Genomic DNA, 26,043 nt, shown 5'->3' on the forward strand with positions numbered 1-26,043 from the left:
AAAAGTCAGGAATGTGGTGTTGCAATGGCTACTTCTACTTATTTTTTGTTAAAAATAATTCAGGTCAGATCAATAAATAGGAAAGTAAATAGGGAAAAACGTATCTGGACACGTTATTAAAGGATTTATTGCTGTAACTCGATCTCACTCCCTCTAATTACACTGTTGAGTGTAGACACATACATGACGTGAGACCCTGGCTGTGACTAATATGTGTTTAGACTGAAACCTTAGACTCCTCCCACACCCCCTCACTAGTCTCCACCACTTCTCGTCGCCCCTAGCAACAATCACGAGTCCGTGTTCTTGAGTGACGTCTCCCACTTCCCCTCTCCTGGGCCCGCCCCGGTTGTCGCTTTGTCTTCCAGTATAACCGCAGCCAGGCGTAGTGCGGCCATTCCTGCCAGGAGTAACGGTCTCGGTGTCTCTCCATTCCCTGATCTCTGACCAAGGTATGTCTGTCGTCTCTCCCTCCGTCCGACAGCGCTCAGCTGCCATCGTCTCCGCTGTACCTGGCGGTGCTGTGTGTCTGGCCGTGGCAGTGGTGTATTAACTCTTTATGGTACACTGTGCTACATAACACAATGTCCTGGGGTTATAGGCCTTACAGCGCAGTCCAGGTGGGGCTCTGTTGTTCATTCCTTCTTCCCACTGGAGACAGCTGACTCCTTGCAGCTCCGGAAATGATAACATCACTACTTGTGCCTATTTCTGTGTCCCATCTGCGCTGTATGTGTATTTATGGGGCCCCTTCAGTTCTGCCAGACTTACCATGGGCTCCCTCATAACACTAGGAGAAGGGAAATACAGCTCATGCAATGTTTTATTACCTCTTAAGCAACCTGACATTTATTGTGCTGTAGTTCTACTTATACATCTTATGGCCTTAGATGGCCTTTGTCATCTTTGTGTTTCAAGACATCTGTTAAAGTACAGAAAGTATGTCCCAGAAGTTACATATGTGCTCACATAAATACTTTATGCTGTAGCAATACGTTTATTGGAAAAAATATCCAATGTTTTAGTGGCAACTGGATGGTGCTGTAATTCTCAGTTTCGTTTCTCACTGCATGTTTACTGGTCATGCATTGGTGGAAGTGTTCGATATGTGTCTTTCATCATCAAACATTTATTTATTTTGGCAACTTCTGTAGCGATTTACAATTGGAAACAAATACAGTAATAAAACAATACTGGATAATACAGATGTGAGCATGGCCCTCTTACCTCCAAGCTTACAATTTATGTAATGAATTAATATAGTGTATAAGTTTAGAATTGTCTTTCTAATCCTGGAATCAAGTTTTACATTGAAGGTGATATTTTGTGCATAAACATAAATGTTTAAATACAAGTTGAGGTAAGGTTTAAAGGGAAAACCTTCCTCACATTTTGGCCTCCTTGTGTGAAGCAGATACATTTGCACCCTCCCCAAACCAAACGCTTCTAGAAGCTTTAAGTAAAACTTTTATGTACAGTAAATTGAAGTTCATTCATGATTTTAGAGGCTTACAAAAGCTGACTTTTTTGATATCATTTGCTCATTTTGATCAAACTGCAAGTGGACAGAGCGACAGTTGTGTTTAGACACAGGATTTGGCTGTGAGTGAGTCAATCAGGGTGGCCAGTCGGAGTTCATATTATGTATACTAAAATGATGGAAATGATAGTTTCTATACGTTATCTGTGCATTGTTTAACTTCTCGATTATTGTGCAATCCATTACCTAGAAATTGGCCTTAAGCAGTTTTTTTTTTTGTACTACCTATCAAATATGTGGACAAGAATCTGACATACGAAGGAGCCAGCATAAAACCCCTCATTGCTCTTTTTTTACTCCTGTACACTTCACTCTCTGATATCCTTTGTACTTCATAAATGACCTCCTGCTATAATATTTATATTATACACCTTATATAGAAAGTAAATGAATATGTGCTTCAGCTCTGATTTAGAAGATAAAAGCATATTGTACTAAACCTCATTACGTGAGTGCATCTCACCCTGGTCACTGAGAATTTATAATCAAAGGTCTTGTTTTTTAAAACGTGTTAATTATTGCAGCTTGTTCTGTTTCTAGTGTCTGTTAGTCCCTGACGGTGCTGTGTGGTCAGGGAGAGAATAACTCTGTAATGCAGCTTTTAATGTCAGTGGAGCTCTGAAAGGGAAGTGATATCCGTGTCTTGCTCTGTTGTGTAAACTGTGCTGAGGATGAGGGAGAAGACCTAGTGTTTCGCTGTGGTCTCTGCATCCCATGTCCAACACTGACAAACCAGCCAGTGTCTGAGAAGTGATATGGGCTGGCAGCTAGTTGCCATCATGCTAATAGTTGGCCGGGTGCTAGTTCCATCTCTTAAGCATTTCAAGAGCAATCATGAAATATATTTAGTTATCATGCTATGGGGAGTTGTGTACGCTATTGTCTTTTAAAAACTGATAAGGAAGTGGGAGTCCACTTTGTGACGCATGATTGAAATGGCCATGGCTCCTGTCAGGTGGTGCATGTGCTACACACATAATTTGTGAAAATGATTGAAGTATCAGGCATTCCACACTGGCAGCAATTCACTCTTTACTGTTGGAGTAGCTAAACATGCTGCTCATACAGGTAGCGATCTGTGTTTCATGGGATTCCCCACAGATGGGTTCAATAGGGAAAAATACCAAATGTGGACAACCCTTTTAAATTACACTTCCACTTCTTGTAAACATTTTTGTAAAATTGACATAAAACCCTTTAGTAGGTGTCTCCATTCCAATTTTGCTGCAGGGGACCTTTAATGAAATAGTCTCTAGAATAGAGATCTGAGTAAGCGTAGAATGTCAGATCCGCTCCACCATCACGCCAGTTCATAACCCTTCAGGTGGCTGATATGAGACTTCAGCTAAACTTCCACATGTCCGTATATCTCTTTCAACATCATGCAGCCTACTACCGTTTCATCAGCCGTCTCCAATCTACTAAAAAAAAGATGGTTCCAGTTTATAAAAAGTGTAATCAAAATTTAATTGTTCTTTAATTACCAGGTCAATGATTGATTGAGCTACCTCTGCCTAATCGGAGAGATTTAAAAATCAACCCACTGCCTGAGAAGTTTTAACAATAGTCAACATTTGAAAGCAGCCTGATACAAGAAGGTATTTACCACATCACATCATGTTTCTTCACCTATAGGTGAAGAAAGAATTGTATTGTATTCAACATGATGTTTATATATTAAAATATATATTCAATTATAAATTGATAGTTTCTGGAGCATTGCATCTAATATCTTATCAGTGGTTTAGCAAAAGGTGTTTGGGGGGACCCCATTGCCCCCATTTCATCAACTCTAGAAGTACTTCGGGTGGTGGTGTGTGTGGTATTGGATTGTTGTTCACCCATAAAACATATGTTTGAGTGCTTGTCCACACTTTTTTTTTTTTTTGGTAATGCACTTTATATCTGATACAGTCAGATGTGAGAGGTCAGACGCAGTGACCTTAGAAGTACATTTTGTAAGGTACCCCAAATGCTTTACATGTGGTCAGCACTGTGATGAACCACCTGTAATTTACATTGAAAAATTGTGTGAACAAGTCATTGAGGTTTGTTTGAGGTATCTCTTTGTTTGTTTTTTTAGTAGAAATTATAGTTTGTATATAAACATATTGCCCCCATTGACTTTCCTGTTTTTTTCCTTACACCTCCCACTCTTCTGCCATACTCTCCTCACTCACAATCGCAGACAGGTACTGTTTTGCCCAAACACCCCTGTTTGTTTGACAGTCCTGAACGAAAATCATATGGGGCTTACTGTGTGCTGCTACTAAGGCTTGTGATTGGTCACAACGCTTGCGTCCTTCCTTCCTCTGCCTCCATTTAAAGATGGTGATATAAAAATAAAAAAATCCTAGTTTTTAAATTGCAGAAGAGACCGTCTCTTTTCAATGGTGGTCTTTATAGAGGTTTTCTGGCCTTCTAAATACACTCCTTCCACTCTTATGACACGTTTTTTCGCTCAGTTACTACAGTAGTTGTACAAACTTCCTAGAAAGTGCTGATGCAGGGGTACTTTGTCCATTCCAGGATCACGAATATCTCTGGGTATAATTCTTTGTGTTTCCATTGGTGTGGATTAGAGGGCGCACCATTTCATATCTGGGAGACTTGTCTCAATGCCAACTATTTTGGATTAGTTTTCACTATCATAGATTCTGTCATATTCACCTCCCACATGCTTCTCAGCTGATCCTCCTCAATACACCTGTGTAAATAACTGGTAAACATGACCTACTAATCTTTCCTTTTTTTTTTCCTCCTCTTCTGGTTATCTTTTTTTTTTTTTGAGTTTTTTTGTTTGTTTGGTGGCTTTATAATGAACCTTTTACTAATTGGAAGTAACTCAAGGAACATGTCTTGTTGTTTAAATATCTATTGATAATGTTTGTGTTTATCATTCACTGTACTTTTGTTTGAAGAAAAACAATACATATCTGTTGATTTCAAGGGGGAATACATTATCGAAAGACTTGAGTACTTATTTCAGACAGATGTGAACGGTGAATGACAGGCAAAAATTTTTTATGTTACCAGGATTCCTGTCTGCATAGGCAGATGGATTAGCAGTCCTGATACCACACATACCATAGCACCACATTAGGGATTTTGTGTAATCATTATCCATATCCCTTCTAACCACTCACTATTCTGCATAAATTGAGCACGTAAATATTAAGCTGGGTACACACTACAGTAATTTTATGCAATTATTGTGCACACACACTTATGCAATATCTGAACAAACGGTTGTTTAAGTGTGTGTGCTTCCACGATCACGTTTTATCGCACCAAAGCACATCGTATAGTTTGGTTTTCTAAACTTCCTGCAAATCATTATCAGCGATGTCGGCCAAATGTGGAAGTGTGTATGCACTCGTGACCAGCGGTGCAGGCAGATATCTGTAGTGTGCAGTTTCAGCAGATGGTTATGAAAGATGACGAGCACAGATCTGTAGGTGAATGGTGTAGGTGTGTACACATAGATCTGTATGTGCATCAAGACTTTGTCGTTGGTAAAATTGTTACAGAAATTGCATCTGCAGTAATTTTCCAGCTTTACTTTGTTAGATAAGGCTGGTGAAATAATGACTTTTAGTTATTTCATACATTACCCACAGGTAGTTTGCTATAGTTTGTGTTAAATTACAAAATGGTTTAACATAGAAAACAATATGTAAGAATAGAAGGTCACTAAGCAAAGTTTAGAAATGTGCAAGAAAACACTTAAAATGATCAAGTAGTCATTTGTCTGCTTATATAATAAACGTAAGAGGTTATGTTATTTCCTTTATTTGGGCTAGTGGAAAAATTCCCACATTTGGTAAATAGCTGTGATGCAATTTGCTTGACTTTTTTGTTAATGTGTATCATATGACTGTCATCTGCCTGTGATCAGCTGATTAACAAGTCTTGTAGATTTTTTCTTTTTTTTTTTTTTTTTTTAAACAAAGACCTTTTTCTTTTTCATGATTAAGTTCATAATTGTAAATATAAAAATATTATAGAAAGTATGGTTTATGTATGTAGATATATCCAATCAAAGTGCTTTTCATGCAGATTTGTAGCTTGAATAATAGCACATGGTACAGTGTGTCAAATTAACTTTAAATACTAAAAATAACATAACAGTGATGCATAACTAGACAAATAAACTAGATTTCCCAAAATATATTCTACATTCTTAGTAAAGGAGATGACAAAATACACATACTTAATGGTCATGTATGTGTGTGTACATTTATATTATTAATAAATGCGCCAATATTTGGAAAATAGCTTCATGTTGGCTGCCTCCATCCCAATGTTTATATTTGTAAAGTAAATTTATGGTGCTGCTAAGAAGCTTTCTATGTAAATATTTCACTTTGCAGTAATGGCTTTCTATATGTTTTTGTTTTTAAACAGGCGCAATTACAATGTCTTTATATCCGTCGGTTGAGGACCTGAAAGTTGACAAGCTCATCCATGTATGTTATACTAAATATACCGCATACTCTATATTTCTGAAATCTGATTTGACCAAGATTTTATCTTGCAAAAAAGTTATTAGTCGATAAGAGGGATTCATTGTGTCGCTGGTAAACTAAAGTGTCGTCTACATGGTTGATTTAAAGGATAAAACCGTTTCCCATGCCTTTTTTTTTTTTTTTTAAATTTAGGAACATGAAAGTTGATTTGGGTGCCATTTTTCACTCTTGAGTGCATTACCTGTCCGAAAGGGTTTTAAATGATCAGTGTACTAAATTACTTCCTTTCCCAATAATGTCCCTGGTGAGGTCCTTCTCTTGGAATCCCCACAGATTTTGATCTTTTTAGCTGGCTCCCAGTGCTCACTTACTGCAAGGACGTCTCCAGAGCTCCTTGGCTCTCTCCATAGAGGGAGAGGGGAAAGATCCGATGCAGCCGACACAGAGCTGATGTCTAGTAATTCCATGCTATGGAACGACCTGAGCAGTGTCGAAGATGGTTGGTAGAGGTCCCAGCTATATAAGTGAGTGCTGGGACTCCGCTAAATAAAACAAACAATAGGGTACTAGGAGAGGCTAGTATTTATTGTGGAAGTCTACTTAAAGTGCCTAAGTGTATTTGTTACTTGTAATTGGAACATATTTTCTGCTACCCACCAATAAAATAGAATGTCATCAAGCAACATCTTACATGTGAGCTTGTCACTTGCTAATAAGCCCTCTTCTGTATTGCTGTAGTAAACGATTATTTAACATGTCTATCACACCAGATAACACACGCTAGAACAATGCATTTTTGTTTATCATGAAATGGAGCATCCATAAAATGGTGTGTATTAATGTTATAAAAAAGGTGGAATTAAGCCAAAGCCTGATATGAATTAAATATGATCTTCATGAACACAAACTTAAAATGTTTGTATTCCTGTGGTCCCTTGGGAATTGTAAAATGGACCATTAGTCACTTATATGTGCCCATTCCATTGGATCAATTGGTTTTGCATTAGTAATGTACAGCCTTGTCAGAGCTTTTTTTTTTTTTTTTTTTTTCTAATCATGGTTAATGCTTGACAATGATATTGTCCTCTGCTGTTGCCTCCTTTTGTTGGTTTAACCCCTGTTACTCTGACTAACTTAAATTCTGTCTGGTAAACATATTCCTCCCACATAGTATTATTCTTCCCCTATTGCTCAGAAATGTAGCTCTACTCCTACTCTTTGTTGTATTTGTACTGGGTGTACCTTCACAAGTTGTTCAGGATAAAATGGTGTTTCATGTAAATGTGAGAAATATTTTACCTTGCGTATCAATTTGTACAAACTATCGCCTAAAAGAAAAAATTGTGCTCCCTAATCTGCAAACCTGTCATATCAAACCAGATGGTAAAAGCACATGAATGTGGGAGTCCTGATAATGTACCTTGTGGATTTTGCATGTTTTCTTAAAGTATTGTATTTGTTTGCCAGGCTCAGACTGTGTTTGCATCAAACCCACCTATTCCAGCAATTTTAAATGAGGCTTCAGCATCTTCATCTGCATCTCAATATGGAGGTATTGACTGGTTTTACTATATGTATATAAACAGTGTTGTGCAATTTTCAATGTTGGGAAGTCTTTTGCAGTCACCTCAGCCCTTGGTTTGGCAACCCTGATAAAGAAGATTGCATGAAGTTTATATAAGCTACAGACATAGGTTGTAAATGTTCATATGGTGTGGCGTACTGATTCAGTCAGAAAAACACATGCCACGGAGTAAAAAGTGTACATGGTTTACTTAACGTCACAATAAATATTCACTTTCATAGGCTACACATTGTGTGCCAGTTTAAGAGGAGAAAGTGGTATGTAGTACAAAAAGGACAGGTTTAGACAATGTTTCCATTCCATTTCCTTTGTAGAATATCCCCCTAGAGTTAATGATATACTTAATTGGATATAGAAACGTAGCATGTATAATAAATACAGGTCTTTCTCGCCCATGTTCAGTTGGATTATGTTTTTAAAAAGTAGTGAACAACTGGACAGTTGCTCCACAGTTAACATCTTTTGGTGGTTGATGAGGGGGAGGGGGAGGGGGGGGGGGGGAAGGGGTCTGTATGTGCTCCCTCCGCGGCATGACATAGTGCCTCCTCGAAGCAGCTGTGTCTGGTAGCCAATGGTCCTCTTTCACAGGTTACTCGTTTTTTGGTTTCATGTGCTTGCATCTGGGGATGCCAGTTTTGGCAGAGCGGTGCTTCGCGCTGTTTATTCTGAGCATCCCCACCCGTAACCTCTGCTTTGGGGTGTCCCCAATGTCCCCCAATTGGATGTGAGAGAAAATAGGATTTTTATTCTTGCGTAAAATCCATTTCTCCTAGTCCATTGGTGGACACCGGGCGCCCACCGTTGACGCTCCAATTCTTCTCTCTCGTTTTGTTTCCCTTTTTTTTTTTTTTTTTTTTTTTTTTTTTTGAGGCTTTCTTAAGCAGTAAGTGTAGTATAGAGGTGAAGGAGTTAGTGCTAGCTAACAACTTAAAGTGCCACACGCTATCTCGCCTACACTATACCTCAATGTCCCGATGTCCCCCAATGGACTAGGCGAAACGGATTTTACTTGGGTATAAAAATCCTATTTTTCTGCCTACAGTAAAATAATTAAGAGCCACTGCATTGGATCCTGGCACCTAGAAACTCTTTTTTGAAAGAGGGGGGGGGGGGGGGGGTTTCCTCTTTTGAATGAGGTACCCACTTAATAGTTATTTGGTGATGGGGGGGAAATACACTAGACTACAGAAGTAATTAGAAGTCCAGTGATGGATGTGTAGGGCACATATCGCAAAAACTAAATAAAAATAAAATACCAGAAGCAACGAAAACAAATTAAAAACAAACAGTTTTCATTTTTTTGGGTAGCTTTTGCTTGCATTGATGAGGTATAAGCAAACTAATGGTGTTTTCTGAAAATTCTAAGATTCTGATAAAACAGGGTATAATTAGTGTAGGTACCGCTAAGCAGATGACTGATATTGATGTTTGAATGTGACCAACCCAAAAGGTGCCAAGATGTGGTCTGCATCAAAGGGTTTAAAATGCAACTCCATTTATGACTCTTAAAAGATTGTGTAATGTAAACACTCTGTACAGATTGCTTTTCATAAGATGTGTTGACCCTAGTCTCTGTCTGTCTCCCTCTCTGTCTGTCTTTGTGTGAGTGTGTGTATATATTAGGGAATTTAGACTGTAAGCTCCAATGGGGCAGGGACTGATGTGAATGAGTTCTCTGTACAGCGCTGCGGAATTAGTGGCGCTATATAAATAAATGATGATGATGATGATGATGATGATGTGTTTTTGATTTGAATGAATAGAAACAAATTGTTTCTTTTGGTCCAGGCTTATATCCTAAATTGTATCCAGAGCTTTCCCAGTACATGGGTTTAAGTCTTAATGAAGATGAAATACAAAGAAATATGTCTCTGGTGCCTACAGATGGGGTAAGTTGCATGGTTGTAGTTTCTTTATTTTATTAATGTCTGCTCTTGGTTGGATGCTTATATTGTTAAATAACCATTTAGCAGTTTGACTTTCTAATGGACAATTTTCACCTATAGTGTAAGTGGAGCTAACAAGGTAGCATGCTGTGAAGTTTGGCTGTTAGAACAAATCGCCTCAAAAGCTCATGTTTACTTTTAAATGAGCTTTTTGTATTTTTCCATTTTCATTGAAATGAATGTCCCGATCGGTGCTTAAAAACATGCATGCCTGCACTTGGACTGTTCAAAAGTAGAAGCTTACAGCCTAGTTTTAGACCCTACAATGGTTTTCATAACATTGTAAAAGTGACTTTCCTGTGCGGCTTAAAGGATCGATATACCTAGGCTACTAGTTGCCTTATATGAAAGCTACTAATACAATTAACATTTGCTGTGTAGCAGAGTGCGGCTGTCTTCAATGTCCTTCAATAGGATTACTATGAAGATATCTTCAATACATAGGGAAATATCTATATCCACATTTACTATTTTACCTCCAATATCTTTAGTTCTGCATCCTCTGAGTCTGAAAAGGTTGCACTTGGCAGCTACTACTGGATACAATATTAACTGAACCCTCTTGTATTTCGGTGCAAACTTTGCAATAAACTGTAGTAACAAATTGCTTGCACTAGACGAATGAACACTAATTGGCTGCAAATTTGTACTTGAATACAATATTTGTTAATAAGCACCACTGACTACTTGAGGCCACGTTCAAACCAAAAGGAGCTGGTAGATCAATTTCAGTAACAAAAAAATGGTTAAAGTATATTACGTATAGTTCACTAAAGTTATAGTCTTAATTATACTTAGTGTCTATGCACACAAACGGCTAAATAGTGTGGTGAGCATCACTATAAAGTAAGATTATATTGGGAGCACTGAGCCTTATTGAACCCTTTGTCCCAGTATTTTTTAAATGATAAATAAGTTTTAGAACAATATAAGTAGTCTACAGCTAGGATATAATTACATACCAGCTATTCCTCTCCCATCCTTTGGGAATATTATTTTTGCTTAGCGATATTTGCAATCTCAAGTATAACACTGCATTACACTATATCTCTGTACCTGCTCCAGGTGGCAAGACCATCAGCCATAAATAACATGGTAGCACCGATAAGTGGGAGTGATCTTGGAATCCGCAGAGCAGAAATAAAACAAGGAGCACGTGAACTGATATTGTGTAAAGATCAGGATGGAAAGATTGGCCTCCGCCTTAAGTCTATTGACAATGTAAGTTTATTTGGTTTAGTCCTTGGAATGCCTCATGTAGTAACGCCAATATAATTTACAGGCACAAAAGATATAGTTAATACAAAAGGCTGTTTCATTGCCAGAAAATATCTGGTTCTTTGTATTGAATTTATGACATGGTTTCTGTTTTTAAATGTATTGGGGGGGGGGGGGGGGATCCAAGTTAATTTGTGCAAAGCTTTGTTGATCTTTCATTATATTTTAATTATGGATTTTTAATCTATAGCTCCATAAAAGTACAATGATCTACCATATATTTAATTTTGTTTAATAAGATATGAATTGCAGATGTGTATAGTCCTGCATGTGTTATTCATCAACTGTTGCCGTTCTTCTAGACAGTGTTTTTATTTTACATTTCAGGGTATATTTGTGCAGCTTGTGCAAGCCAACTCCCCGGCATCTTTGGTTGGTCTCAAATTTGGAGATCAAGTTCTGCAGATCAACGGTGAGAATTGCGCTGGCTGGAGCTCTGACAAGTCTCATAAATTTCTCAAGCAAGTTTCTGGAGACAAAATTTCTATGGTCGTTAGAGACAGGTTTGTACAGTGTTCATTTTCTCTAAACATGTACTGTGTCCTTTGCTCAGCAGGATTTAATTGAATAAAATGCAAAAGTGCCATTGTCACTGTCTAGCCTTTGTAAGTTATCCTAGAAAAAAGTGTTGTTTTTTTTTTCTTGTGAAAACCCTCCAAAAACTCAGCTGAACGAATCCTAAGAGGAATAGAAGGATATGAGAGCAGCCGTTTATTTGTGGATTTCAAATAGTTAATCCAAATGGAACACTGCACTACACAACTTTTGACTTTCTCAATAAATATAGCTGTAGTGAGGGTTCCAGAAATTGGAATAAGGAGACCCAAACCAAACCTTGATAAACACCCCTGCACAATGATTCCGTGCCCATGAATCTCTAGTTGGCAACACTCATGGGTTGGAAGGGTTCCTCTAGCATTTGCCGCACTTGTACTTCCATAAGATTGCCAAATATAGCAGTGAGACTTCATAATTCCACAGTCCTTGGATGTCTAGCCTCTCACCAGTCTAGATGTCAACTTTTATTATGACTAATGAATCTCTGCTTGTGCACATCTGCACAGGCATGACACACCATGCCATAAAGTCCCAGGCAAACTGGTCACTGGCACTTTTGCGCACTGTTTGCACAGATGACTGGTGTCTTTGAGTTCATTTTGTATGTAGAATTACCATATAATTTGCAAAAAACAATTCTACATTCTAGACTATGCATATGTTTTATTCCAGACCATTTGAGCGCACAATCACATTGCACAAAGACAGCAGTGGACATGTCGGTTTTATTTTCAAAAACGGGAAAATAACTTCCATTGTCAAGGACAGCTCTGCTGCAAGGAATGGGCTTCTTACAGAACACAATCTCTGTGAGATTAATGGCCAGAATGTCATTGGAATAAAGGTATGTTGGTTTATATATATATATATTGTATAATAAGAATGCTTTATATTGTAAAGAAACGTTTTGCAGTCCTTTCCAGCCAACTGATGTTATTTTGAACTGTATACCTGCCAGAACAACATATATTTAAGTGCTTGTGTATCTCCCTCTCCTCTCCTCCTCTCCGATCCGACTCGATACAGAGATATGGACAAATATTTGTATAAAGGATCTAATGGTTCAAACTTAATTGTAAAGTGTGGTTTGTCTTAAGCCCCTTTTGCTTATACTCATTATGAGTAAACATACGGGCAATTTAATGTGATATGTTTTTGAGTAAATGTCAGTCTATGGCACCATTAAAGGTCTAAATTAAAACAATGATGGATAAGAAGGTACTATGTACGTACCTGAATTACCTAGTTCGTTCCCCCCCCCCCCCCCCCTTTTTTTTTTTTTTTTTTTTTTTTTTTTTTTTGCTGATTTGGTTGGTCCTAAGTTCCTGTTGGGGTTCACCTGGCTCTTCGGATTTTGTGCTCGTCTGTATGAGCCCTTTGGTCTTGTAAGCTACTACTGGGGCAGCCACAGTGTTTTTGTTTGTTTTGCAGTCAGTATTCTCCGTTCATAGATCTGACACCCTACTGTTCTCAATTCTTTTGTCTTTGAATCATTAGATTCTTTTTTTGTTGATGGTTGTATACAAATGATTGCTATTTAATATATTGATACACTAAAATGGTCCCTATGGACCCTCGTGTATGTATAGCAGGGTGCCTCTGAGAAGTGATTACAGAAAGATTTAGATGCAGGAAGTATTGGCCAAATGAGTATGGGGCTTTGTACATTGTGTGTGTGTGTGTGAGATATATCCAGCTCGATCACATGAAATACATTCTTCATTTTTCTTCATGAATGTTTAAACACATTTTTAAGATGGCTGTAATAGATTTCTCAGCATGTCAAATGTAAACATGTTTGTGTTGCTCTTTTTGAACAGGATTCTCAGGTTGCTGACATACTTTCAGGCTCTGCAAACATAGTCACACTCACTGTAATGCCCGCCTATATTTTTGACCATATGGTGAAAAGGTGAGTTCAATCCTACATTTATATAAGCTGACCATACCCTCTCGATGACATAACTACAAATATGTAGGAAAAAATAAAAAAATGTGGGTACTAGTCTGAAGTTGTCAGTTTTTTTTTTTTTTTTGTATTTTTTTCTGGGCATGATACACTCTAGAACATTTTGGATGCAGGGATTTTACAATCATGCATTGTATGTATTTTATTCTCTGAAATGTAATCCAGTCTTGTGCAAAATGTACTCCCTGTGTGTTTATATATCGGGACAAAACTAAAAATTATCTAGTCCTTGCCAATCATCTAATCATGTGATAAACGGCTCTTACTGTCAAAAAGACAAAACTAAGAAGCATATACTGCTTCTATATCCATAACCAGGTGCTGCATTTCATTTTTTGATCATCATGAAGTGATACAACCTCTAAAAGCAGAACCTTTAGCACTTTGCTTAGAAGCATTCAGGTTTGTATTAACACCGTGCCAATGAGAGATTCCTTCTGCAATGATCATCAGTCTAGAGAGGGTTATATTGCCATTTCCAAACAATTTGAAGCCCATCATTCTACACTGAGAGACCAAGAAAGATCTTTTACAAATGGAGAAAAGGAACACAGATGTCAATCTTCACACAAAATTAGTCAAAGATCAGACTGTATGATGCTCTGAATAATTACAAAGAACCCAAGCCACAAAGGCCTCTGTCAAAGTGGTAAAGGTCATGACTCTGCTATGAGAGATCTCACATGGAAGGGTAGCTAGGAGAATGCCCCTTCACTCAACAAGCAACCAAACTGTAACTTACCACAAGAACGTCATAACATTTATCGAGTGTGGTGGTGGAGGGGTGATTTGGGGTTGCTATGCGGACACTAGACTTGTACACATCAAAATCATTGAGCCCACTTTGAATTTCTCTTAATACCAGAGATGAAAATGTGAGGTCATCTATTCCACAACTGAAGCATGGCTGAAATTGGATTATGCAGCAGTACAATGATCCTAGGCACACAAGCGCATTGGCAACCAAATGACTGAAATAGAAAGGAAAACCCCATTGAGATTTGGATGCAGGCCTTTAAAGAGAGCTGTACCATAAACATCATAACTGAAGAAGTGGGCCATAATTCCTCAAATACAATGTAGAGACTGCAGTAATTGTTTTCTGAACGATTTTCAAAGTTATTTGTTGCTAAAGGTGGTTCTACAAAATAATGGATGATGTGGTGTACACATGCCTTCTTCCTGATGGCTTATTTTAGGTTTCATACATAACCAAGTAAAACCTGTTTATCACATGAAATGGATTTATAACATTTTAGGATTTGGCGGAGCTTGGGTTGTAAGTGTCCTCAATTTATTCAATATTACAATACCATTTACAATATAGTATAATAAAATCCAGCACATCGGAACATTCATGCACAATTGCACCTCTAGCCCTGCGCTTAAACTTCTCTATGAATGCAAGTGCTATCAGCTATTGATATATGCTAAACGGTTTTTTTTTTTTTCTCTTATGGCTAAAATATTACTGTTTTTTTTTTTGTTTTTTTTTTAATTTAGCATTCCCATTTACTGCAGCACTTGTGGCATTGCAATAGTAAAGTTTCACATGTTATACTTTAAAGGGATTGTTCACATTTAGACCCCCCTCGTTACACTAAAGGAGTTGCTCACTTTTACTATAGCTCACAGCTTTCTATTACAATCCATTAAGTCCTTTTTCAATAGTGTTAAAGGATGTAACCTATCCAGCCCTCTTCAATAGTATAATGCAAGTTTGGCTGGGGTTCCCCATTTACTGTAACCTGCCTAACTCATGTAATGGGGTTATCCAAAACGGAAAAGCTTCCATTTTAATGTTTGAGATCTTTTGTAAAAGGTTACTAAATATGGGTAAAATAATTAAATATAGTTCGTTTTTCTCACCAACTTCATACTGTATAACCCTTGTTCTTTCATCCTTCTGGGGGACACTGCTACCATGGGTTGTAGTGGGGAGTGAGGGAGTTAGCACTTAACTAGTTAACTTGTTACTTGTGACCTGCTGACAGACCCCTCCCCTCTGCAACCCCCCTGTAACTCATCAGTGTAGATTAAGTGCCCAAGGAGTTGTGGTTACTTCATTACTGCTGGCATAATGTAGTAAAGGAAAATAAACCTTTTCTTATCTTTCTCTTCTTCTTGTTTTATACAGATAAATCATAGCCTGCTTAGTGTGCAATTACAATCTGCACACTGAGATTAAAAAAATTGAGAAGCAGCAGGCTGTGCAAGGCAGGGGGGGGGGGGGGGGCTGGTGAGAGCTGACAGGCTTTCACTCTCAGAGAGTGTGACAGGCGGCTCATTAGCCGTTGTTGCACATGGTGGTACCTAAAGCCATTTGGAGTGATGGTGGCCGCCATCTTATGGCCACTACCAAGTTTCCCCCTCAGAAGGGGCGGGGGATTTAGTTAAATAACTACCATCCATTATCAATGTATGGCAGCAGGCCCGATGGTGCACTTAATTGATGGAAGTGGCGCACATTAGGGCTAAGAGGGAGATGGCTGAAGCAGAGGAATGCTCCATGGGATCTTAATTTGGTACTTTTCAGTGCTTAAGTCTCCACCTTTTGAACCTTTACAGTCAACGGATCTGACATTATTAACATGGCAGGTGGTTTTTCTGCTGGCAATAGCCTCGGCTCGTAGAGCATCGGAACTTGGGGCTCTTTCATGCAGGGAACCATATCTGATTTTCCATGATGATCTTTTCAACCTAAGGTGGTATCGGGGTTTCACTTAAACCAAGAAATTGTACTTCAGTTTTTCAAGAACCTTCTACTCCTTCCGGAGATAACCAGACAGAGCTTTTGGATGCCATCAGGGCATTACGCATATATGTTCATAGGACTGCACGCATTAGACGTTCAGGTTCTCAGTTTGTAATATATGATCCCCATAAACGGGGATGGCCTGCTTCTAAGCAGAGCATTTCCTGATGGCTTATTTTAACTATTAAGTATGTTTGCATCAGTGCGAACCGATCTGTGCCCAGTCGCATTACTACCCATTTCACCCGGTCAGTGGGAGCTGCTTGGGCTGCACGAAATGGGGTCTCGGCGGAGCAGCAATGCCGAGCGGCCACCTGGTCCTCGGTACACACATTTACTAAATTTTACCAGTTCAATATGTTTGTATCTTCTGATGCTAGCTTTGGCCGTAGTGTTCTACAGGCCGGGCAGTCAGAGCAGTCCCTCCCTTAGGGGGGCTGCTTTTGTAAGTCCCCATGCTAGCAGTGTCCCCCAGAAGGATGAAAAAGAAAATGTGATTTATTTATTTTAATTATTTTTTTTATACTCTCGATAAATCCTTTTTTCTCTGATTCCATCTGGGGGACACTGCGTTCCCTCCCTTCTGCTCTTCTGCTGTTTGGTCTTTGGTTGTTTTTTCTCCCCTTCCTTGGAGCTTTAGAATTACACTGAGGAGCTACAGGGAGGTTGCAGAGGGGAGGGGCCTGTCGGCAGGTCACAAGTTAGCTAGTTAAGTGCTAACTCCCTCACTCCCCACTACAACCCGTGGTAGCAGTGTCCCCCAGATTAAATCGGAGAAAAGGATTTATCATGAGTATAAAATTCACATTTCTTCAGTGTCTTCTAATAAATGAATATAAATTCATTTCTGTTCAACATTTTCAAAATCTGCTAATGCACCTGAACTTTTGTCACCCTTTCATAAATCTAGTCCATGTGATGCTAAATACTTAAATACTGAAAGTTAGCAAATGTAGTAATAATTTTTTGGGTTAGCCAATAAAGCTATCACTCCTATAATACTTTTTGTCTTTTTTGACACAAAAGTATTTAACATTACATAGATTTTTCTGGCTAACACGGTACTGCAATAATTTTTAAAATATTTTTTTTGCTACACATCTTGATAAATTATTTCAAAAGTCAACTTTATCTCCATTACTTGCATATACAATCAATCTGCCTTTGTGAAAGCTCCCGACACAGAATCTAGAAGTAGAAAGCTGCATTGCTTGAAAGCGCTCATCTGATTTCACCCTTACCCATTGTTTTGTTATGTAACATTTGCTCACTGTTTACATAATAAATTCTGTTAGAAACGTAGACTACTTTCAGTTCTCCTCTGTACTACACAGGTTACGTTGGTATGTTCTGCTAGCCAATTGCGTCTTCATCTGCGTAAACTATCAGATGAATCTAATTGGTGCTCACCAATGTGCACATAGTTCCATTTGCATTGGACATGAACTGGCTGGTAGGGCATGGTGGGAAGTGTCATTCAATAGCCGGAAAGACTCTTGTTTAACTCTGCATTAGTCTGATATTTGTGGAAGATTTTAATTTCATTTTTGTCAAGTAGTGCTACTGAATTACCTATTTACTTAATGACATGTCTGTTTCCTCCAACAGAATGGCTTCCAGTGTGTTGAAGAGCTTAATGGATCATTCTGTTCCTGAGGTTTAAGTGAAATGTCTGTGTCCTGACTTAAAACCTTGGCAGAGCTAGGATGACTTTTACAATAAACGTACAGCAGGTTATCTTTATTGAGAGCAAGCGTTTTACTACTGCATGTTAACATCGGCATTGTATAAAACATCAAGACCTTATTGCTGTCAATTCTATACAGTATATACTAACTTATTAAGTAGAAAGCTGTGCATCTTTTAATTAATCAAAAACCTGTTTACAAGCAGTCATATCTGAATGAGTTGGAAAATATATTTTGATTACTATCTATAGCCACAAGTGAAATGTTCTGCTTTGATTCTAGCTGTCTGTCCTTATAAATATACATCTGTTGAATCAGCCAGAAAAATGCACTATTCTTTTAAGGAAGAAGTAAATGTGTCTTGACAAAATGCTGTATTTTATATTCCAGGTGAGAACTATTTTCCTAAGTATGGATCACGTTTAACTCGCATGCCATATTTTGTTTTTGCTATATATATGCGATCTATGTTGCAAAATGATTAGTCCTAAAATAGTTGCACAAAAGCTTCAGTATTCATAGACGAAATATATACATGACATTGTTAAATATTCTAAGTTTACAAATCCGTATTAAATCATTGGTCAAATATTGAGTTGATAGTGTGTTGCCTTTTTATTAGCCTTTTATACCACTATGTCAGTAGTAGAGACTATATAATCTTTTGAATCCCTGCTCTGTACATTGTTTCCCCACTTTTGAGTTAACGAGGCTCCATAAAACATGTCTTACAATGGTTATTCTAACCCATACTATTCATATACATGTCCTGGTCATAAAGTGTGTTGTAGGATGTCAAAAAAAATAAAATAAAATCTTTTCATAATGGGGCGTCGCTTCAATTTAAATGTGCTAGGAGCAAATAAATACGTTAAAAAGTTATACTCTGTCAATATGTATGTAATGGTGGGGAAAGAGTAAGTGGTTAGCATTGCTGCAAGCCTGTATACAATTATAGATCAAGTCACCTGTTTCTGGCAAGATGATTTTAAGATTTGTGTTTTAAAGGAACTTCACAGCATCCACGTATAGGGGTTTCCAAAATAACATTTGAAAAAGGCTCTCTACTCCTGTAACATTTAAGAGTTGAGCAATTTTTTGTCTGATTACATTGTACAAATGAGTTACTAATGGTAGAAAAGCTAAATCTGCAAGAGCTATGATTTTTGTCTCAACACCCAAAGCCCTGCTGTCTTGTTTTAATGTGTAAGAATCCTCCTGAAATACAACTGCTTAGGGATGGATGGTTCTGATATCGTTGGTGTAGCCAGGTCCAGAATTGTTTGAACTTTTTTTTCACCAGCCCCTAGTTGCATCATAGAATGTACAGATCTGTAGTATAAAACTTTCTGTGTAATATTTTCTCCTGTATTAGACAAATTGTAAGCAACAAAAAATGTTTATTTAAGAGGGCCTTTAACAACGCAAACAATTTAACTTTGTGCAGATTGAGCCTTGAATATTGAACAGACCTATTAAACGCCAAATTATTTCATTTGTCACTAAAATAAGATTTCTCCATTATCCCCTATTTAGTTAAATTGTGGTCCCAAGGCTTGAGGGATTGTCTATTTTGCACTATCCCCCAAATGGAGATAGCAATAAGGCTGGATATACACTATAAGAAAATTCTAATGATGTGATAGTTTTAGCAATTTTACAAACAAAGCGGGGAGTCCGGATCAGCATGCCGCTTCTTGTGTAGACACTAGGGGTGAGCGGGTTCGGATTTTTGAAATCCGAACAGTGCCGATCCGAGCACTGTTCGGGGATTCCCGCCCGACGCAAAACTCAGAACGAGGCAAAACGTCATCACCCCGCCGTCGGATCTCGCAAGATCCGGATTCATATTATTCCCCTGCTTCCCACCGCCATCTTCACTCGGGCATTGGAGAGGGAAGAGGGACGGTGTTTTTGTGGTGTCCTCTGTCCTGATCAGTCCAGTGGTGGTGTCCTGTGCTCTGTCCTGAACAGTCCAGTGGTGGTGTCCTGTGCTCTGTCCTGATCAGTCCAGTGGTGGTGTCCTGTGCTCTGTCCTGATCAGTCCAGTGGTGGTGTCCTGTGCTCTGTCCTGATCAGTCCAGTGGTGGTGTCCTGTGCTCTGTCCTGATCAGTCCAGTGGTGGTGTCCTGTGCTCTGTCCTGATCAGTCCAGTGGTGGTGTCCTGTGCTCTGTCCTGATCAGTCCAGTGGTGGTGTCCTGTGCTCTGTCCTGATCAGTCCAGTGGTGGTGTCCTGTGCTCTGTCCTGAACAGTCCAGTGGTGGTGTCCTGTGCTCTGTCCTGAACAGTCCAGTGGTGGTGTCCTGTGCTGCATATAATTTTTAACGGCTTTGCCGAGTGTGTGTGGTTTAGGGGTACACTCTCTTGTGCTGCATATAATGGAGAACAAAAATGTGGAGGATAAAGTAGGGAAAGATCAAGAACCACTTCCTCCTAATGCTGAAGCTGCTGCCACTAGTCATGACATAGACGATGAAATGCCATCAACGTTGTCTGCCAAGGCTGATGCCCAATGTCATAGTAGAGGGCATGTAAAATCCAAAGTTGGCAATATGCCATTTACGACACGTAGTGGCAAGGAACGGCTTAGGCCCTGGCCCGTGTTCATGACTAGTGGTTCAGCTTCACACAACGATCTAAGCCCTCCCACCTCCCCCCCCCCCCTACCTCTAGAAGGCAGAGTTGTTTGCTGTGTTTTTGATGACAGCTTAACTCTTAAATTTTCTAAAGACATGGTATCACAAATCCCCAAGGAGAGTCCAAGTGTGTTGGTGGTTGCGATGCCTGACCTTCACATCACTGTACGGGAAGAGGTGGCTCCTTCTACCATTTGCAGCACGCCCTCTGCATATGCTGGAAGGATCACCCACAGTGCAGTTCCAGATCTTGATAACGAAGGTGTCAATGTTGTACACCAGGAGGAGGATATTAATGTAGCTGACGCTGAGGAGGAAGTTGATGAGGAGGATGCTGATGTGGTTTTCTTAAATGAGGCACCGGGGGGGGGGGGGGGGGGAAACAGTTGTTGTCCATGGGATGAAAAAGCCCATCGTCATGCCTGGGCAGAAGACCAATAAATCCACCTCTTCGGTCTGGAATTATTTCTATCCCAATCCGGACAACAAATGTATTGCCATATGTAGCTTGTGTAAAGCTGCAATAAGCAGGGGTAAGGATCTTGGCCACCTAGGGACATCCTGCCTTATATGTCACCTGAAGACCCTTCATAATTCTGTGTTTAGTTCAGGAACTGTGGCTAGAACCGTCAGCAGTCCAGGGACACCTAAATCCCTTGGTGCCGTTGTATCCACACCAGCAACACCCTCCTCGTCAATTTCCTCCTCGATCTGGATCGGAGATAGTCCTGCAGGCAATGTCACCGGCATGACTGAGTCCTCTTCAATCCGGGATTATTCCGGAGGATCCTGCAGCGGTACGCCTACTACTGCCGCTGCTGCTGTTGCTGCTGGGAGTCGGTCATCTTCCCAGAGGGGAAGTCGTATGACCGCTACGTCTTTCACTAAGCAATTGACCGTACAACAGACATTTGCCATGAGCACGAAGTACGACAGCAGTCATCCTATGGCAAAGCGGATAACTGCGGCCTTGACAGCTATGTTGGTGTTAGACGTGCGTCCGGTGTCCGCCATCAATGGAGTGGGATTTAGACGGTTGATGGAGGTATTGTATCCCCGATACCAAATCCCGTCTAGATTCCACTTCACTAGGCAGGCGATATCCGGGATGTACAGAGAAGTACGAAAAAGTGTCCTCAGTGCTCTGAAAAATGCGGTTGTACCCACTGTCCACTTAACCACGGACATGTGGACAAGTGGTTCAGGGCAAACTAAGGACTATATGACTGTGACAGTCCACTGGGTAGATGCATCGCCTTCCACAGCAGCATCTCCGAAACGCCTGCTCGTTCCAAGGCAGGGAACGTTGTGTATCACCAGTTTCAGTAAGAGGCACAGCGCCGACAACCTCTTAGAGAAACTGAGGGAAATCATCTCGCAGTGGCTTACCCCACTTAGACTCTCCTGGGGATTTGTGGTGGTGGACAACGCCAGTAACATTGTGCAGGCATTACATATGGGCAATTTCCAGCATGTGCCATGTTTTGCCCACACAATAAATTTGGTGGTGCAGCATTATCTTAAAAGTGACAGGGGTGTGCAGGATATGCTTGTGGTGGACCGCAAAATTGCGGGACACTTTCGCCATTCTGCCACTGCCTACCGAAGACTGGAGCACCATCAAAAACGCCTGAACCTGCCCTGCCATCACCTCAAACAAGAGGTTGTGACGCACTGGAACTCCACCCTCTATATGCTGCAGAGGATGGAGGAGCAGCAAAAAGGCCATTCAAGCCTACACAGCCACCTACGACATAGGCAAAGGAGCGGGGATGCGCCTGAGTCAAGCGCAGTGGAGACTGGTTTCCGTGTTGTGCAAGGTTCTCCAGCCATTGGAACTTGCCACACGAGAAGTCTGTTCCAACACTGCCGGCTTGAGTCAGGTGATTCCCCTGATCAGGCTGTTGCAGAAGCAGCTGGAGAAAGTGAGGGAGGAGCTGCTAATGCATTACGATTCCACAAAGCATGTAGCTCTTGTGGAAGAAGCCCTTCGTACGCTTTGCCAGGATCCGAGGGTGGTCAGTCTTTTAAAGTCAGAGGAATACATTCTGGCCACCGTGCTCGATCCTCGGTTTAAAGCGTATGCTGTGTCTGTTTCCGGCGGACACAAGTCTACAGCGGTGCAAAGACCTGCTGATCAGGAGATTGTCATCTGAAGAGGACCGTGACATGGCAACAGTTCCGCCTTCATTTTCTTCCACACCTGTGGCTGCGAGGAAACAGCTGAGATTTCCTAAAGCAGGCAGGAGCGAATTTGAACATCTGGTCCGGGCTGAAGGACCTGCCAACGATTGCTGACATGTCTACTGTCGCTGCATTGGATGCTGTCATCATTGAAAAAATGGTGGAGGATCACTTTGGTGACAGCATCCAAGTAGACATGTCAGACAGTCCTTACTTGTACTGGCAGGAAAAAAAGGCAGTTTGGAAGCCCCTGTACAAACTGGCTCTATTTTACCTGAGTTGTTCCCCCTCCAGTGTGTACTCGGAAAGAGTTTTTAGTGCAGCGGGGAACCTGGTCAGTGAGCGGCGAAGGAGGTTGCTTCCGCAAAATGTGGAGAGATGATGTTCATCAAAATGAATTATCAATTCTTCAATGAAGACCAGCAATAGCCTCCAGAGACTACAGAGGGACCTGTGATTGTGGAGTCCAGCGGGGACGAATTGATAATGTGTGAGGATGAGGAAGTACACACTGAAGGGGGCGAGGAATCCGAGGATGAGGACGACATCTTGCCTCAGTAGAGCCAGTTTACTTTGTACAGGGAGAGATGAATTACTTTTTTTTTGTGTGGGGGCCCAAACAAACCAATCATTTCAGCCACAGTAGTTTGGTAGGCCCTGTCGCTGAAATGATTGGTTAGTTAAAGTGTGCATGTCCTATTTTAACAACATAAGGATGGGTGGGAGGGCCCATGGACAATTCCATCTTGCACCTCTTTTTTTGGCATTGTGCTCTATGGGGCCTAGTTTTTCAAACTGCCATCCTGTCTGCCACTGAAGTGCCACTCCTAGATGGACCACGTGTTTGCGCCGCCCACTTGTGTTGCTTAGCTTCGTCATCCAGCTACCTCGGTGCAACCTTTTGGCCTAAAAACAATATATTGTGAGGTGTTCAGAATAGACTGGAAATGAGTGGAAATGAATGTTATTGAGGTTAATAATAGCGTAGGAGTGGAAAAAAAACCAAAAATCTGGATTTTAGCAGTTTTTATGCTTTTTAAAAAAAAAAACAGAACCCAAAACTTTGAGGGGGGTGTTTTGGCAAAACCCATTAGAACCCAAAACCTGAAGGTAATCAGAACCCAGAACCCAAAATGCGAAAAGTGGCCGGTGCACATCCCTAGTAGACATGATTACTTTCAGATCTGTGCTTTTCATCTGTCATAACTATCGGCTGAAGACACTTTTTAATTGTAAGTCCCAGTGATTTGCATGTCCTTTTTTTTTTCATTCCCTGTCCTCTTGTGTCCTACAGAGACCCTCATTGCTTTTCTGCCCATCAGTTCCTGGCCATGCCCCTCACAGCTCCCTCTTGTTCTCACACTTTTTGTTTCAAGGCAGAAGGCAGTATTTCTGAACTGAATAGTGATTGCTGTTGCCTGGAGAGCTCCCAATTCTACACAGTGTGAAATTGTATATTCAGTTTTAAAGTAGAAAATATAGGCTAAGTTGTTGCAAGCAATGACCAAGCTCTACATTTACTAAGCAAAATTATTGTATAGGACACATACAGAAGGAAGGTCAGTATAGAATAATACCAGGTTGATATACACGTTATCCGGGCAGGGTAATTACAAGTTTTAACTTCAGTACACCTTTCCTTTTGGGTTAAGGTTGACAGGCAATGTTTCAGTGAGAGGTTTCCCTGCATTGACCTGTCTCTTCCTGCTCCCTTTTCCCTCTATGCTGTTGAGTTTCTGTCATTGGAAGAGGGGGTTTGAGGGGAGACTCCAGCCCTGACAGAAAGGATTATTGTGCTGCAGAGCAGGACTAATAGATACATTTCATGGTCAAACACAGTAAAAAGACAATGGTGTCAATGTTTGCACCTCAGAATAATTTTATAAATGTACGTTCCATGAACTTAGACTGGTGATTGTTGCTAGTGGGAGCCTCTCATACAAGCAGTAATGTGCAAGTTTTAGCAGTAAAGTCAAGGTTAGACTTCCCTCTGAAAAGTGGTGCAACCCACACAGCATGATAGCACTATTACAATGGCAACTACAGAACCAGCACACAGGGCAGCATTAACGCTTCCAGCAGCCAGCTGGACAGACTGGACTTTCTACAGCACTGTATGTGGAGACTGATTCAACCCAACCTGCAGCTCGCGAAGCATGAGCAGGCTCTGACCATCAGCTGTCAAATGTGAGGTAAAAGCAGAATTGGAACGACTGTTTAGCTAGAGTGCATACACACTGCAGCATAGGAACAACATTGTTCCATCATTGAAAAAGCTTTTTAGTTCACTTTAAAAATGTTGTTCAACAATATTATGTGCTTTGGAACAATAATCGTTCCTCACTGCAGTGTACACACTATTGTGATATCGGGCCTATTTGTCATTTATCATTTGATTGACCTGGCAATCGGCTGAAAACAGTAGTATGTACCCAGCCTAAAATAGCAAACTTGATACTGTAGTAGTGTGTTGTATGAATAGGGTTAACTTTGATTACTGAATTAAGAGTTTCCATTGAATAGTTGGTCTTCATCTTTATTTATATATAAATTATTTTTTTTTATGCTTTCAGTTTTGTGTAAAATAACTGCACCACAAGCCCTGGTTTTCTTACGGCATTAGGTGATAATAAAGATGGTTTGTAAAGTGTTTTAAGTGGGAGTAGATTGTGTCCCAGGTGAAATGGGGACACAATAGCAATAACTTTGTCATTATTTGGGAATACCTTCTCTTTAATCCTAATACTCTGTTTACATTTTTGATTTGCAGCGCCCTCTAATAATGCATTAAGGCTAGCTTCACCTTCACAAAACTGCATGGGGAGAAATAGAAATGTTACAGTGGCTGTCAGTGCTGTAAACTATTATTAAACTGACTATCTGGCGCTGCTGTTGGTGGCATAGAGCACTGCGTTGTCAAGATGGAGCAGCCATATCTGCGCTCCTACTAAGTTCCCCGCCTCAAAATAGGAGAGGAGCATTCAGTAAACAGAAGAATTAAACAGCCACTAAGGAGACAAGGGGAGCCATTTTGCTGGCTTAAAAATAGCCATCGCAGACAACGTGCCTGGAGGACAGCGGGAAAGCAAGCGACTATCGGCAGTACACTCCTGTGAGGATTATTAAGGTGTGTATACTGCACTTATCCTTGCTGGCAGGAATCTCTCCTGACTGGACTTCAACAGTGTACTTATCCCGCTAGGATAGATGAATTCTTATTACTGTCTACTGGTGTAAACTGTATTTGACTGTATGTATTCATATATCAAACAGTATTTACACAGTAGTTTTTATAACTTGACAGATTCAAGTACTATTACACACACATAGTAGTTAAAGACTGACGAGGAGCATGTCATTTTCATATAGGACTGCTCCCCCTTCACATGTTGGTAGGTTCTTTTTGAGCCAATTCAGAAGTGACTGTTGGAAAC

General features: G+C 40.2%; 1 protein-coding gene across 2 annotated transcripts; it reads left to right on the forward strand.

Moving 5' to 3' along the window:
• The first annotated feature begins 280 nt into the window (after nt 1-280).
• On the forward strand, nt 281-18,383 carry SDCBP (syndecan binding protein). Of its 2 annotated transcripts, XM_075213557.1 has the most exons (10): nt 281-452; nt 3,028-3,138; nt 5,948-6,009; nt 7,477-7,561; nt 9,383-9,483; nt 10,606-10,761; nt 11,146-11,321; nt 12,049-12,220; nt 13,197-13,288; nt 17,709-18,383. In XM_075213557.1, the coding sequence occupies exons 3-10, from the start codon at nt 5,959-5,961 to the stop codon at nt 17,761-17,763; spliced, it is 888 nt and encodes a 295-aa protein (XP_075069658.1). In that variant the 5' UTR covers nt 281-452; nt 3,028-3,138; nt 5,948-5,958; the 3' UTR covers nt 17,764-18,383. The 2 variants fall into 2 exon arrangements, with proteins under 2 accessions (XP_075069658.1, XP_075069657.1); XM_075213556.1 differs by lacking the exon at nt 3,028-3,138.
• Nucleotides 18,384-26,043: the final 7,660 nt, after the last annotated feature.

Source organism: Mixophyes fleayi, chromosome 5 (genome assembly GCF_038048845.1).
Source record: "Mixophyes fleayi isolate aMixFle1 chromosome 5, aMixFle1.hap1, whole genome shotgun sequence".
NCBI classification, from domain to species: Eukaryota; Metazoa; Chordata; class Amphibia; order Anura; family Limnodynastidae; genus Mixophyes; species Mixophyes fleayi.